The sequence below is a fragment of the Barbus barbus genome (genome assembly GCF_936440315.1).
Source record: "Barbus barbus genome assembly, chromosome: 20".
Taxonomy (NCBI): Eukaryota; Metazoa; Chordata; class Actinopteri; order Cypriniformes; family Cyprinidae; genus Barbus; species Barbus barbus.
In genome coordinates, this window is record NC_136748.1 from 17,390,722 (window position 1) to 17,405,784 (window position 15,063).

General features: G+C 36.0%; 1 protein-coding gene across 1 annotated transcript in view; it reads left to right on the plus strand.

Annotated features, from left to right (window-relative positions):
* Positions 1-4,200: 4,200 nt before the first annotated feature.
* Positions 4,201-15,063, plus strand: part of LOC306886626 (connector enhancer of kinase suppressor of ras 1-like) — a gene marked incomplete at its 3' end in the record, with an annotated part of 30,036 nt that continues 19,173 nt past the window's right edge. The window contains exons 1-4 of the mRNA XM_079443902.1: positions 4,201-4,394; positions 7,772-7,929; positions 9,516-9,718; positions 9,858-9,942. Of these exons, the coding sequence (XP_079300028.1) occupies positions 4,343-4,394; positions 7,772-7,929; positions 9,516-9,718; positions 9,858-9,942 (498 nt within the window). The 5' untranslated portion in view covers positions 4,201-4,342. The remainder of the gene's footprint in view (positions 4,395-7,771; positions 7,930-9,515; positions 9,719-9,857; positions 9,943-15,063) is intronic.

The following is a 15,063-nucleotide window of genomic DNA, read 5'->3' on the forward strand; positions in this document are numbered from 1 at the left end:
TACCCAATATTTGCATTAAATAGACAGTTCATTAGCTAGCATACTAATTCCCAGTGCAGTGGGTCTCTTGGTTGTTGTAACAGGCAGTATACACTACTAGTTTGCAACATATGGTATAAAGGTTAGGTTCAAACCCTGAAGATTCATGAACAATCACCATTGTGTATATGAGCATTCCTTGTGTACTGAGGCACTCCTCAGACTGCTCTAGAGTGACTATTCTTGTAACAAAGAAAAGTGTAATTCAGTCAGATGACAAATTAGTACACAATGGATGTAGTAGGCAGGATACATTCATGCAGGCAGCATAAAATATGCAATAATATTTAATATAGTTTTGAATGTTTAATGAAAGTGACTACATTTAGAATGGAGTACCAGTGCCTATATTGCATACTGAACAATAGCGAAGAACAATGTGCTATAATGTTGTCACATGATATCACTGTTATCTACCACTACCAATTTATCATTTCTAAAATAAATGTGGCTATTTTGCTTTTTCAATCCAATTTTGTGCGAAAATGTTGTTGACAATCCAATTAAATAATGAATTAAGGGGTTGGGTTGTATCCAAAAATGAAGTATCTGTATTTGAACCTTTTTACATTTTCAAGGACTCATAATCAGATTAGTTTACCTAATGCTACTCTCGTATTGACTAGAAAAATATGATCATTCCACAGAAATAAACATGTGTCCTCTCCCTTCCCAAGAGTTCTGTGTCAAAAGTTTATTGTGCATGCTTTATGCTCCTCAGTCAATGTTTCCTGCACTGCTTGAGTCTACTACAGTGCAATAGTGAAATAATAAATTATGAGTTGTGAGCTTGCAATCTAAATTGAATGTGATTAGATAAAACAACCCTGTAACAAAAATTACACTGGTAAGAAAATACTCTATTCATTTGTTCTCACAGGCTGCACGCAAAAACAAACACAAACAAATACAGATCAGTGTAGTCCAGTTTACTGAAAAAAATTACTCTTAACCTTTTTTTAAATGAAACTTGTAGAACAATCAGCATACTCCAATTCATGAAACAATGACTCTAAAAATGATATGTTTACACATTATATGTTTATTTAGGTATTGGGGGGTTTACGTGCTATTTATACACAGAAATTGACTTTGGCGTGCAAACGATATGCATGTGTTTGATGTGCATAAAATATGCATATTGGCGTACATATAATACCTAAACCCCTAAACCTACCAATCGTGTATCATATGCACACCAAAGTCCATTTTTGCGTATAAATTGTTAGCCGAATAGAAACAGAAAACAGAAAATCGTGCCATTGAAATGCACATTCATGAGATCGGGTTATATTATGTTATGGCGAGTTTTGAGTTCATTCATCACTCTGGAAATGGAATATCAAGTTGAGCACATTGCATTGTGGGATTCAGTGCATCGGGCTGGGGTTGTATGCTGCACATTTCAGCAAATGTAGTTGGGTAATCTTTGCACATACTGTGCACAGTATAAAACTGCATACCTTTCTTTCAAGTAATGCCATTCTAAATATGTTAGCGAGAGGGTCTCCTAAATGAGTCTCCTAAATACAAAATATCCTCCAAAATTTGGAGCCATCTTGTGCATTAAACAGATTTTGCATGCAAAACACAATACAGTTGCTTTTAAATGTTATGCAAAACCAGAACTGGCAAAGTACCTTACAGCCCATTTAAATCCATTACTGTTATGTATATTAAAATGAAACAGCACAGTTTCTCTAAGAGTGTAAGAGGGAGAATGTGCTTGATTTGTTGCAGATATGCATTTCTTGTGCCACCACGAAGTCTCTCTGCCAGGTGTGAATTGATTTGCTTCTGCGTTGCATAATTAGTGTTTTCTTAGCAGCCAATTTGAGAAAAATATCCAGCAAACATTAATTCTGAAAAACACAGATTGGATCAGGTCCTGTTAGAAGTCAACATCTGTGTGCATCAATCACGTTGTTTACTCAAGAGAAGCGGAGTGATAACGCAAAAGGCATTACTGTAAATATATTTGAATCTGTAAACAGTATAGTTGTTTTATACTTAAGAATGGTTCTTTTATACATAAGAAAAGGTGTGGAATTCTTTATAATCTGAGATTATGTGGATCTAGATTTGGTAAGTATACTGGCAAAACAGTGAATCTCATTTCTTACATTTACAATTGTCAACATGAAGAGCCTGTTGTGCTCAGACACGCAAAAGATTGAATGGTATTTGGCTATTTCCTTGCAGTTTAAGAGGGAGAAAGAAAGCCTCAGGGTCTCAGATCTAGATTTATACTTAAATTAAACTGAAATCTGAGAACCAATACACAGTTTGAAATTAGGCCAAGGGTCAATTTATAATGAATGTGGTACTAAATAAACATTTAACTAAATTAAAACATTATATCAGCCAAATTCTTTCTCTGAAAAAACAAGTGTATCTATATAGCACTGTTCACAAACAATACATACTGCTTTCAAAGCAGTTTAGCGGATAATCATGATGTTGATATTTAGCCTATACTAATTTAATGCCTTTAGTTGCATTTAGCAGATTAGAGCTAGGCGATAGTAGCTATTTACATTTTGCAAAAATAGTAGGCAGTTAAGGTCTGCTAGTATATCACTTTACGTTAGTGTACTGTATATATGCTGATAAAGCTGGAAATAACATATATAGGCTATCCAATTTAATATATAGCTCTGGACAATGCATCCATTGAGACAGCGAAATGCAACCTTTTTGAACACTGTGTTGCTCACGAATCTTTTGAGTCCGGTTGAGAACAAAGGATTTTGAATAATATATTCCACGTCAGGTCATCTCTGTGCACTCAGTGCCACCATAACTCAGTAAAACTATTATGAAAGAGTTCAAGAGCTTCAAGGATACATTTCATAAGGCCACTCAATGCCTGCCCGCGTCTATCCGCTACAATAGAATGCAAATCAAATCATATGGTTTGCTTTTGAAGCGGCTGCTCTTTTATCATCTGCTCCATATCCGTTCTGAATCATATGGTTTCTGCAATATTGCCTTATTGCACAAACATCTAAAACTACAGAGAGAGACGCACTCTGTTTGCAATATGTTGGATCTGTATGGCAGGAATGAATTATAGAGCTCAGTGAAGCCAAGACTGCATGTTGCTTTTGAGACATGTCTTATCAGGTTTGAACAATAGATAATGTTTTATTTATTTATTTATTTTATGTATTTGTGTTCACACACATCACCTAATGCATCAATCACACATACAGCAGGAGGCGCTAGATTACAGTACAATGCAAAAAAAAAAAAAAAAAAATTGCTGGTCTCCCCCCAAACCCCATCTTAAACTTGATCAGGCAGCTAAAACCAGCAATCCATTTAAGGCTGGATTATATACTGGGTTGCTGAGATTATTTATAATTAAGATAGCCTAATTAAGGGCTGGTTAAGATATCATGTTCATATATGAAACTAAAAAACAAATAAAATATATTTTAAAAAAATTATATATATATATATATATATATATATATATATATATATATATATATATATATATTTAAAAGAATAATTAATTCGTTAATTTACACATTTATAATTATATGTCGATACCAGCATCAAGTGCACTTCCTTTTTAAGGCTAGAATGCAAATGAAGGTGCTTTAGTCAAAAGTCCTGGAATGCTGTTGCTTTTTTCCTCTCACAATGGTCTAAATGTAAACTATATTTATTCATTACATAGCCTACCATTTCTCCCTGCTAAGCTGTAGGTCTATTTACAATTTTTTTTTTATTATTATTATTATTAATTTATTTTTTACTTAAAATTCCTCTGTTGGTCAACAAGAACTAGCCTAATAATGTAACATAACAATGTAAATAATTACATGTTAAATTATTGTTTCTTGTAGACCAGCATGAATTCACGATTGTCATACGTTCTCTAATTTGCAAGGAAATATCCAGTTGTAACAGTGAAATACATGTATAATAAAATTTAGCTGGGAAAAATGGGATCTAATGGGTTAAAATAGTTTCCCACACTTTACTAGAAAGGACTAAGACGAAGACCTTAAAGAGTTAATAAATTGATTAAAACACTTAAAGTTTGCAGGGTGGGAGTCAGGCAAACAGAGAAAACTGATTCGGTCTCTGGACACTGAATTTCCTCTATGAACGAGTTTCATGAACCCCTCCCTGCAAACCGAGACAGGCGCAGTGCACGCGGACACCAGCGCCGCACACCATTGGCTGAGAGCGCAGCTTTACCTGTAGGAAGGTGTGCCAAGCAGACAGCAGGATGAACTTTTCTTTGCTCTGATCCACTTCAGGGATTTGAATTCATGCTCCTTAGATCATGGAGCCCGTAACGTCTTGGAGCAACGAGAGGGTCACCGAGTGGCTCAGAGGTAACGGGCTGTAGTTATGTTTGTGTGTCTGTGATTTTTGCGACCGACAGGTGACTTTATGTCTGTCGATAAGAGAGATAAGGTCGAATTAAACAGGAACAACACAAATCCTTAAGGAACGGGAAGGTTTTAGTGGAATGAGGAAGCGCCTTTTAGTTTGTTGATAAACTCTCGCGCGAAATTAACTCAGCTGGTGAATACAAAATAAATGTTACTTATCGAACTGTATTGTATTGATACGTCTTTCCTCATATGCTGCTGTCATTCTCTGTGCAAGTCCAGACTGGCCCACATCTCTCACTTTATGCCTGTCTCGATTTCTCTCGCTTATATCTGACCCATGTTCTGTGGTTTCATTTTAACACTCGTACAATGTTATTTGTTTTATGGGCCTACTTTACAATAGTGTTTGTGTCGCTTTGTAGGCTATTTAAACTTTTGTTACATTAGTACTGTATTATTGCGTAATAATAGACTAGTGGTTGTTTTGTACGATTGCTTTTGAGTTATGTATTATGTCTTACAATACTTTAGTGTTGATATATAACTATAAAATGTGAAGTGTAATATTTATTCTGTAAAGTACTGCTGTTCTTTTCACACTTTGTTTTTACTTTATATTTATATTATTATCATCTTTACAGTGGTTTGATACTGTGCATAGTTGACGTTTTACTTTTAATATTTATCTTTTCATTTGTCTATTAAAAGCACTGACTACTGAAAGGTTTGGATGATATTGCCCATAAAAAAATATATAGTTTATTGAACACATGATGTTGTTTAGGACAATGTCACCAACAGTGGGGCATGTTGTCACAATTAATCATACAGGACTTTCAGCAAACTTTGAACATGTTTTGAAATACAAAACAATGCAACTGCATGTTTAATACTGTATACAATATTGTAAAATATTGTCATTTAGTTTGCAATTAACAAAAATGATTTTAATTTTTTTGAATGAATTTAAGAGAGTTTTGAACAGGTTGTTGTTTGACATGAAGAGAGAACTAGAGAAAACACATATTTGTGTAAAAATCTCATAGTGACTGAGATACAGCTCCTTTGACAATGTAACTAGCCCTATTATGCGTTTAAAAACACCTCCACCCAAAATATTTGTGTTTTTGAATCTGTATCCTAAGATTTTCACCCTCATTTTTTGGGTGTTTCACACAGTTGGACAAAACAAAGGAATTCCACACTTGTTTCATAATATGAAAGCTCCTTGCTTTTTTCCTAAAATAAGTTTTGGTAACTCATATTCACCATGAACTAAGTGTTTTCCTTCAGTAAACTCCTAATTTAGTGCACACTGATAGTAAGTAAAATATCTGGTCTTGATATGGTCATGTAGAATAAGGCATTAATGTGTGCCTTGTAAATAAACAGCCAATATCTAGTAATATGCATGTTAATAAGCAACTAATTAATAGTGAATAGTGTTCCTAATCTATAGTGTTACTTAAGTTCTTTCCTAAAACATATCTTAACATGAATTTTCCTAGCCTTTGAGTGAAACAATTAGTTATTTCTAACACTTTGTGTACTCTAAAATACAAGCATAATGAACTCATAGTGAAAAGAATGTGCACTTTATTAATGTAGACTAATTATGTGTTTGTACTTTTACTGTGATTCTGTTAAAGCCCAGAACCTATTAGACTGTGACAGAAGCATAGGCCTCTTATCTCACTTGTTTGTTTGTCTTAAGTTTTTTACAAAATGTTGGACATTGTTGTGATCTCTCTTGTGATCATTTAGGTTCTCAGTGTATGAGATCTCTAAAGACTGAATAAGAATATCAAAGCAAAATGTGATAACAAAGCTTTATATTCCCTGCTATTAATTTATATGGTTTAATTAAACCAATTATAGTAAAATACTGTACATGTCTTAAGAATCTAGATTAGAGAATTGTTTCCGACAGTTATGAAATCTTTCAACTGTGGATAGTTGCGTAAAAAATCTTACACAAAGGAATTTTCTTCAGGGCCCAAAATGGTTGTGTTTCACCAACTCAGAGAACTAAGATTAAATCCTCAGTGTTCACTGCTTGAGTATCACAGTATACAGTCGTTTACTGTAAGTATGTGCTGACGAGAATCCATCTAGTACCTTCAACTGGATTTTTTACCTTTTTTACCAAAATTAACAACAGAAACTTTTTCCTAAAGTAAACACACAGCAGGTGTGTGTTTTAACATGACTTTCAACAACAGCTGGCTGCACAGCTTCAGTGTGCGTGACCCAGATGCCTCCTGGGCACCTTCTTAATGCTAGGCCACTCATTTCCTTCCATTATAATGGATCTATGGAAATAGTTTTTGTGTATGTGTGGATTGATCGGTGGGTTGTATTTGAGCTCCTTATATAGCTGTTTCCTTTAATTCATTATGTGTTGGTGTCTCTCTCTTTGTACCTATTGACACATTTTTTTCTTTCTGTATTACTTGGGTCAAAGATCATTTTCATCATTAAATGCAATTTTTAAATGCAATTATTTATTGTTTTAAGTGTTTTTGAAAGAAGTCACTTATGCTGACTAAAGTCCATTGCACACTGAGTCCGAAATTTTTGTATGCATTTCGCATCCATTCCTATCAAAATGCTTGCTACGGATGCTAAAACGCAAAATATCGAACCTGATCCGATTTTTTTTATAATGTGTAAACGTGATTGACAAAATGTTAGGTCGTATTTATTTTTTAACGTGTGAAAATTTCGAACTCAGTGTGCAATGACCTTAAGACTGCTTTTATTTGCTGAAAAAATGCTGAAAAATAAAAATAATATGAAATATTATTGCAATTTAAAAGAACTGTTTTGTGCTTTAATATATTTTAAAATATAAGTTATTCCTGTGATGGCAAAGCTGAATTTTCAGTAGCCATTACTACAGTCTTCAGGGTCACAGAAATTATTATAATATGACGATTCTGTGTACAAGAACTATTTTTTATAAAGCTTTGCTGCTTAATATGTTTATAATATGTTTATAACTGTAAACTTAAAATACTTATAGATATTCTTTAATGAATATAAAGTTCAAAAGAGCTTTATTTATTGTATATAGAGAACCTTTGTGATGATGTAAAAGTCTTTACTTTTGTTTTTGATCAATTTAATGCATCCAAAAAATAGTACTGACCCCACACTTTTAATAGTAGTGTATATATGATAATATTTATATTATCATCATAATATTTTTTGTAATAATATTTATATTCAGATATTTTACATTCTTTTACAGTACCATTTGGTACTGTGATGAACTGTAATTCTCACTTTAATTTGATCTGTTCATAAACTTAAATTTCTCTGTGCTGTTTATACTTATTTAACTTTGGGTCATATATCTGTGCGTTTTTCAGGTCTGGATGCTCCTCTACAGCAGTACTCGTTCTCCGAATGGCACCTCTCTGGCTCAGATCTGCTGCATCTTTCATCTACCAGACTGGAGAAACTTGGAGTGCATAAAATCGGACATCAGGAGCTTATACTGGAGGCTGTAGAAAAACTCTGTGCTTTGGTAGGACCCTTGTGTGTGTGTGTGTGTGTGTGTGTGTGTGTGTGTGTGTGTGTGTGTGTGTGTGTGAATTAATATTTGTGAGGACAAAATATGTCAAATTCTACCAGTAGAATAAATAATTCCACATAATACCAAGGGGCGTCCTCTGTGCTAAGTTTAGCCTAGTTATTATTAGTCTCTATTTAGAACAACAGTTCTGAATGGAGTTTTATAAAGAGGATAACATTTGTATTTGAGTGTGTGATTTGTGAATTCAGGGTGTATTTGTATTGTAATAATCTTTCTGTTATTTCATAACCTGATATTAAGTATTTCTGAATGAGTTTTTGTTAGCGTTTGTGTTTCACATTCCTGTCTGCTACCCCTATTAGAGCCTCTGTTATGTAGGTGAGGAATGCTGTAGGACTAAAATCAGTCACAATCATTATTTATACACTTACAGCATTAGTCTCTGAACTGCTCTGTATACCATCTCTCTCTCTCTCTCTCTCTCTCTCTCTCTCTCTCTCTCTCTGTGTGAATTTCATTACATCTATGAGAGTTGCTCACCCTGCTGACTTAAGCTGTATTCTCAGAGGCCTGTAACACTAACAAAACTCCAACTAAATCTCAGGGAACATTCTTCCACAAGTGTCTGGTCTATTTTTTGAAACCGTTTTCACTTCCATGCTTGTCTTCAGTCATCTTAGCTGTGCAGTATCATGGATTTATAGTGTGCATTACTTGCGGTTTCAAGAAGTAAATAGTACAGTCATTTCACTTCATTTTCAGATCATAAATGTGTTGATTGCTGGCTGGTAGACTGAAGCTTTCCCTGAGCTGACAGTGGATGTGCTCCATGTGCTGTAAATGTTTTGCCCGCTAGGAGGATTAATGTGGACCTGTTGGTGCCAGGACTCTCTGTGTGTGTCGTAACAGCACATTCAGGCTTAACTGCTCCTGCTTTGCTATAGAGAATACTTTTTTTTTATTTAGCAAACCTAAAATTATCAAGGTGTGGACCAAAGGCAGGACTTATATATGTGGACATTAGTTATGCTGAGGTTGAAAGTGTGTTTGTAGGATAGGAAATATGCTATGACATTTCAGAGTAGGATGAAAGGTACATAGTAAGTGAAAAAGTGAGGTATAAATATTGCACATTTATCTTTTAAATGTAGGTTATCTGTCTTTTAAATTATTTAGGACACAGAAGTCATTATAGTTGGGTAAACATTTTTTGAGTTCATATTTTGAGCAACAGCAAAAGTGTGACTTTCTGTGACATTTCAAAAGAGGAAAAAATATCAAGAGATTGATAATGTTAGTCAAAAGAGATAAAGAGAATTTTTGTAATTTTATGCCAAGATCGTATAAAACAAAGTATAGTGTTTTAAATTTTCCAATGTTAATAACTGGAAATGCATCGTCATCGCAGTCTGTAAAAAGGGTCTATTGTTTTTCTATGTAAATGCTAGCTGGGTGTTTGACTGTTGCGCTCAGATTTTTTGCCACATTTTTAGATTGCCTTGTAAAATTAAAAGTAGATCAACTTTTTAAAAAACACATCTCTGGCACTTAACATGTTCTTTCTTGTGTCTGCGCAGACATACAGTGTTGGGGGTGACAATCTGCGCAGTTTGACAGAGAAACTGCGTGCAGTGTCTCACACTCTGCAGATGAGCATACAGGGGCGCTGGCGTGTCAATACCAATGATGGACAGAGCGCCAGCAAGCTGTCACAGCAGGTGCTGCAGGCGGTGGTGGACATAATCACAGCATCCAATGGACTTGTGTCAGTGCTCAAACGGTGAGCATCACACAATCTGAACCACAGAGCAATGTTTGCCTGTGTGTGTTAATATACAGGCAGTAAATGAATTTGCACATGAAGTAGTGTTGTGGCGTTTCATTCTTTCTCAGTCATAATGTGTATGTATTTTTAATAGGTATCAATTTACACAGCAGACTGGATACACACTAAATGAGAAAGTTGCCACTCTGTGTAAAGATCTGGACATTACAGTGCATAAGGTGAGTGTGTTCTTGTTACAGTGCTTTAAAGGAGATTCCACCCAAAAATGGTCTTTCTTTGTGTTGTTACAGAGTATTTAAATTGCCCTTTTCCATAAAATGGAAGTGAATGGGGCGGTGACTGTCAAGCTTCAAAAGTACAATAATGCAGTAACTTTGTGTGAGTAACAGACTGAAATAGAAAAGGATCATGACATGACACATCAATTTGCCTTTTGACATATAAGAGGTCTTTATACCATTAAAAAAATCCTTCAGGTTTCATATCTTAAAACGTCACCCTCATTATAAACAAAACATTTTATTTAAGCTCCAAAAACAGATATAATCTGCATTATCGTTTGGATATTGTGGGATTTGGGATGTAACTCTGTACAGACTCTCTGTACAGACCTCGGAAGGATCCCAGCATCAGGACCAAGTGGATAGTTTATTTTAATGGAATCTCCGATCACCTCAAATTGTTATATATTTGTTCGGAGCATTTTATCTCAGATTGTTTTGTAAATGAGGCGCAGCGTAATGGAGAGTTCGCAAAGAAATTTGTTGAAAGATGAAGCAGCCAACTGTATTGGATCTGACAGCAGCTGCATCGCAAACTGTAACAATTTCGTAATGCTTTGTATGTAAATGATCATTTCCAGAGGGGCAAAATGAGGGTTGAAAATAGTAATTTTTCTGCATTTATATTTGGCGTTTCTTTGTTTCCAATTTTTCATTGGAAATATCTGCCATATCTCACTGTATACAACAGTAGAGGGAAAAGGTTTGAGTAGTGGCTGAAGTGATCAGGGTGAAATAGAGGTTCTGGTGATTTTTAAATCTGTCCATACTGCCTATTTTTGGAAAAATTGCTTTGTTTGTTCTACGCCTGATACAATCAACACTATAATGCTGACAAACACATGGTTTTCATTACACATATTCACTGGACTCAAGAGGGCTAAGGCTGTCCGAGAGAGAGAGAGAGAGAGAGAGAGAGAGAGAGGGAGAGGGGTGGGCATTAAAAGTCAGACTATGAGAACTGAAAGACACTTTGGTCGTGTGTTATTAACCTGTGGTGAGCATACAGGAGAGGCAGTCACATGATATTCACTTCATCAGAAGAATATCTTTCATCTGGACCTGGAACAGTAGGGTTTGTTTTTCTATTCATTGATAATTCTACACTTTAATACGTTTTGATTGCTTATTTTCTGTCTCTACCATTCATTCATACTTTAACCCAGAAAGCTTCGCAAGTTTAACAGTCACCTTTACTTGGGTGCAAACTAACACCCACAAACACAGGCACACACATACTAATTATAAAACCTGTTGACATACTCAAGATTTGGGTTTGCGTTATCATTCGAAAGGCATCTGAACCATGTGCTTAATGTTTCTTGCAGATTTTATGTTCGCTTTAAAAGTTTCAATGGCTTTTTGGTACTGTTTGTGTACTCATAGAGGGAACAAAAAAGGGTTTGAATCGTTGATGATGTGACTCAGACGTCCACTCTGAGACCAAACAGCATTGCTAAAGAGGGGAAGGAAAGTGTGGAAATGAGAAAGAAGCTAAGTGTTTTTGTGTGTGTATGGAGAAACAATGTGCAATGTGTGTACTAAAAATGTTGACACTTGATGCTATCAGCTTCTTTCTGTCAGCTGTCACACACACACACACGTTTGGTCACTGAGTTCGCTTTCCTAAAGCTGATGGCATCTTTTCCAAAAGCATTATTTGTATACTTCCTGTTTACACTACAAACAATATTGTGTGTGTATCATGAGTGCAAATGCTTTCATGTGCAGCAATCAGGAACTTTTTCATGTAAGAACAGCAGCAGTAAGAGAAGAGTTAATGTACAAATTCTAAGCTGTTCTGGATCACCGATCCCTACATAATCATTCAAAGTCTAAGACCAACAGTGAAAATACTAATGTTACACATTGGGGTCAGTAGTTTCTTTTAATGCATTTGAAAAGTCCCTTATGCTCACTAAGACTGCATTTATCTGATCGAAAATACAGTAAAAAACTGTAAAATGGTGAATTATTAATTATTATATATATATATATATATATTAATTTCTATTTTATATTCTATAAGTTTTTTCCTGTGATTGTAAAGCTGAATATTACTCCCGTCTTGTCAGTGTCACATGATCCTTCAGAAATCATTCTTATTATTAGCAATGTCGAAAACAGTCACTTTTTTGTGGAAAATGGGATTTTTTCATATTTGCAGAATTTATTTGAAATGAAATTTGTAACATTAATACATTTGGTAACTTTTAAACAATTTAATGAATCCTTGCTGTATAAAAAAAAGATTTCTTTAAAAAAGTCTTACTTACGCCAAAATTTTAACAATAATGTCTATATATACCTAATTAGAAAATCAGGAAAATGTATATTAAATTACAGCCGATAAATCCAGTCAAAAAAAGTCCAAATAGTTCACATCTGATTGAGGTCAGAACCCTCAACTCAGTTCTGTCTAAAGGTTTCTGGGAATAAAGCGTTCATTCTGCTTACATTTTTATACGTTTCTGACATTTAAAGTGTTAGAACAGGTGTTAGGGGACAGGTGGGCCTCTGATCCTTATAGAAACCACGTCACCTGAAGTCAAAGGTCATCATGTCAAACAAATATTTCTGGTGATACTAGTGTGTCATACATGGATGACTGTGTCTTGCTCACTGGTGGTGCTGAGGTTTTAATGAACAGATGAACAAATATTCAGTGTCTCCAGGGTTAACACAGATATGAAGGGGAAACTCTTTTTATCAGAGATATAATTGCACCTGTGAGTGTTTTGGTGTGTTTGTATGTATTGGCAGTGCTGCCCTGGGAGTGTGGAATAATTAGCAGTCAGCCGATGACTTTATCGAGAAAGAGAGAGGAGTAATGAACTTAAAAAGAAGGAGAGGTGAGGGAGTGAAAGATAGATTAATTAAAAGAGAGATAAGAGGCAGAGAGTGAGAGAGGGTGCAAAAGGAAATTCACACACACACACACACACATATACACACAGTACTGAAATACATTGGTGGATTAAGCAGAAAAGGTCACATCGATCAGACAGAGGTACAGTGTGTGCTTGTTTTATCTTTTTTACCTTGAATATATTTTTCCCTTAATGTTTACATGTCTGAAGTTGCTTCAGAATTTCTTTGTATAATACTTGCTGGGAGGAAATGGTTATTTTATTTAATAAACTGTCTGCTTCATGGAATTTTGTAAGTCGTCTCTTCTGTAGAGTTACTAAATTCAGTTTACTCACTATGTGGTTAATGTTAGATGATATATAAAGACCTCGTATGGGGTTTAAAAACAGTAATGCTCAGTTTACACAAAACTAGACTTGATGTTTATATTTTTTGCTAGGAAATTCAGTCTAGAAGGTAGTACAAAATAGGATGGAAGATTAATAATCATACTAAAAATGCCTTATTGACAATGCAAAAATGTAGAAAGGTTTCTGTGAGGGTTAGAGGATGTAAAATATTATCAGGTCACTATAAAAATAATAAAGTCAAAGGAAAGTTCCCACCATGATAGGAAAACAAGCAAGTGTGTTGTTTATGCATTTGAGAAGTGTAAATGGATCCATGCAGGATGTGAGGCAGATCTTTTTTTAGTATCTTCAGGTCTGCTGGCCTGTGACCCCTTAACAGAGCATTTGATTTAGCTGTTTGTCCCTGCCTAGAGACAGAACATTTATATACTTTGGTTTGCTCCATTTTTGTGATTACAAATAAATAACTGCATTTGCAGCTGCATACAGTGTCAATAAGCTATAGACAAAGAGAGGGAGAAAAAGATAGAGGATATAAAGAGAAGATCTGACCTGTGCTTTATTACTGAGGAAAGCTCTCTCTCTTTCTGCAGTGTTGAAAACATAGTTTATGATCATTATCAGTGTGAAATGAGGAGCTTTGTTGGAAACTAGAGGATAACAAGGTAAAAGTTTTTGAGCTGAATGAAGCTCCTTTGTGTGAGGTCAGCCTTAATAGAACTAAAAGATGAGGAAAACAGCGGGACAGGAGAGAAAATGAAAATCAGGTGTGTTTCTCCTTTTCAGTTTTTAAAAGGAGTTCCCTTTCGATATTCCACTCGTACTGCGTCTGTAAGACGCTAGTATGAGGAAAAACATTTTCCTCTTCAACTGAAGCCTTTTCAATCACGCAGTGAAACCGCACGTCCATTGGTTCGTGCAGTGCTATAAAATCGAACCAATGGCTCGGCGGCAGCACTGAGCGAGCCTATGGATATGCAGCCCGCCATAGCCCGCCAGAATGGGTGGGGCCTCTGGCTATATATGCGTCCGCTTCGCCGGCGCATCTCAGATTTCTTCTCTTCAGCGATGAAAATTTGTGAGGCGGCCGGCTGGTCCTCGCCGTCCACATTTGTAAGGTTTTACAACCTTGACATCCCTGCCTTACAGGCCAGAGTCCTTTCTGCTTGGTTCGCCGCCTCCGGCTAGCTAAACAGTCTTATGAGTTCACTTGACCAACATTGTTCAAGTCTCTCCTTCACTTGGACGGTCCACATTATCTGGACACCAGGTATCAACTATACGGGATGACACCCAGGCCACGGATGACCCTGATGGCTCAGCCTGTGCGTGGTGTACTTTATTAACTGCCCTGGGTCTTACTCCCACGCGAGTCATGGTTTTGAGTCGTTCCTTGTCATAGCACGGCGGGATTGTACTGGTTCCCATACAAGCGTCTTACAGACGCAGTACGAGTGGAATATCGAAAGGGAACGTACTCGGTTACTATCGTACTGCGTTCTTGGCTGTGCTATGAGCTGCACGCCTCAGTCGCTTCATTCAAAGAAATCTGAGACGTGGCAGCGAAGCTTATATAGCCAGAGGCCCCGTCCATTCTGGCGGGCTATGGCGGTCTGCATAGCCATAGGCTCGCTCAGCGCCGCCGCCAAGCCATTGGTTCGATTTTATAGCACTTCACGAACCAATGGAACCTTCACTGATTGAAAAGGCTTCAGTTGAAGAGGAAAAAATAGCTTTTCCCAAACAAGCGTCTTACAGACGCAGTACTTGTTCCCATATCTCAGGGAACTGAGGTTACGATAGTAACTGAGTACGATAGAGTTTTAGTTTTCAGTTA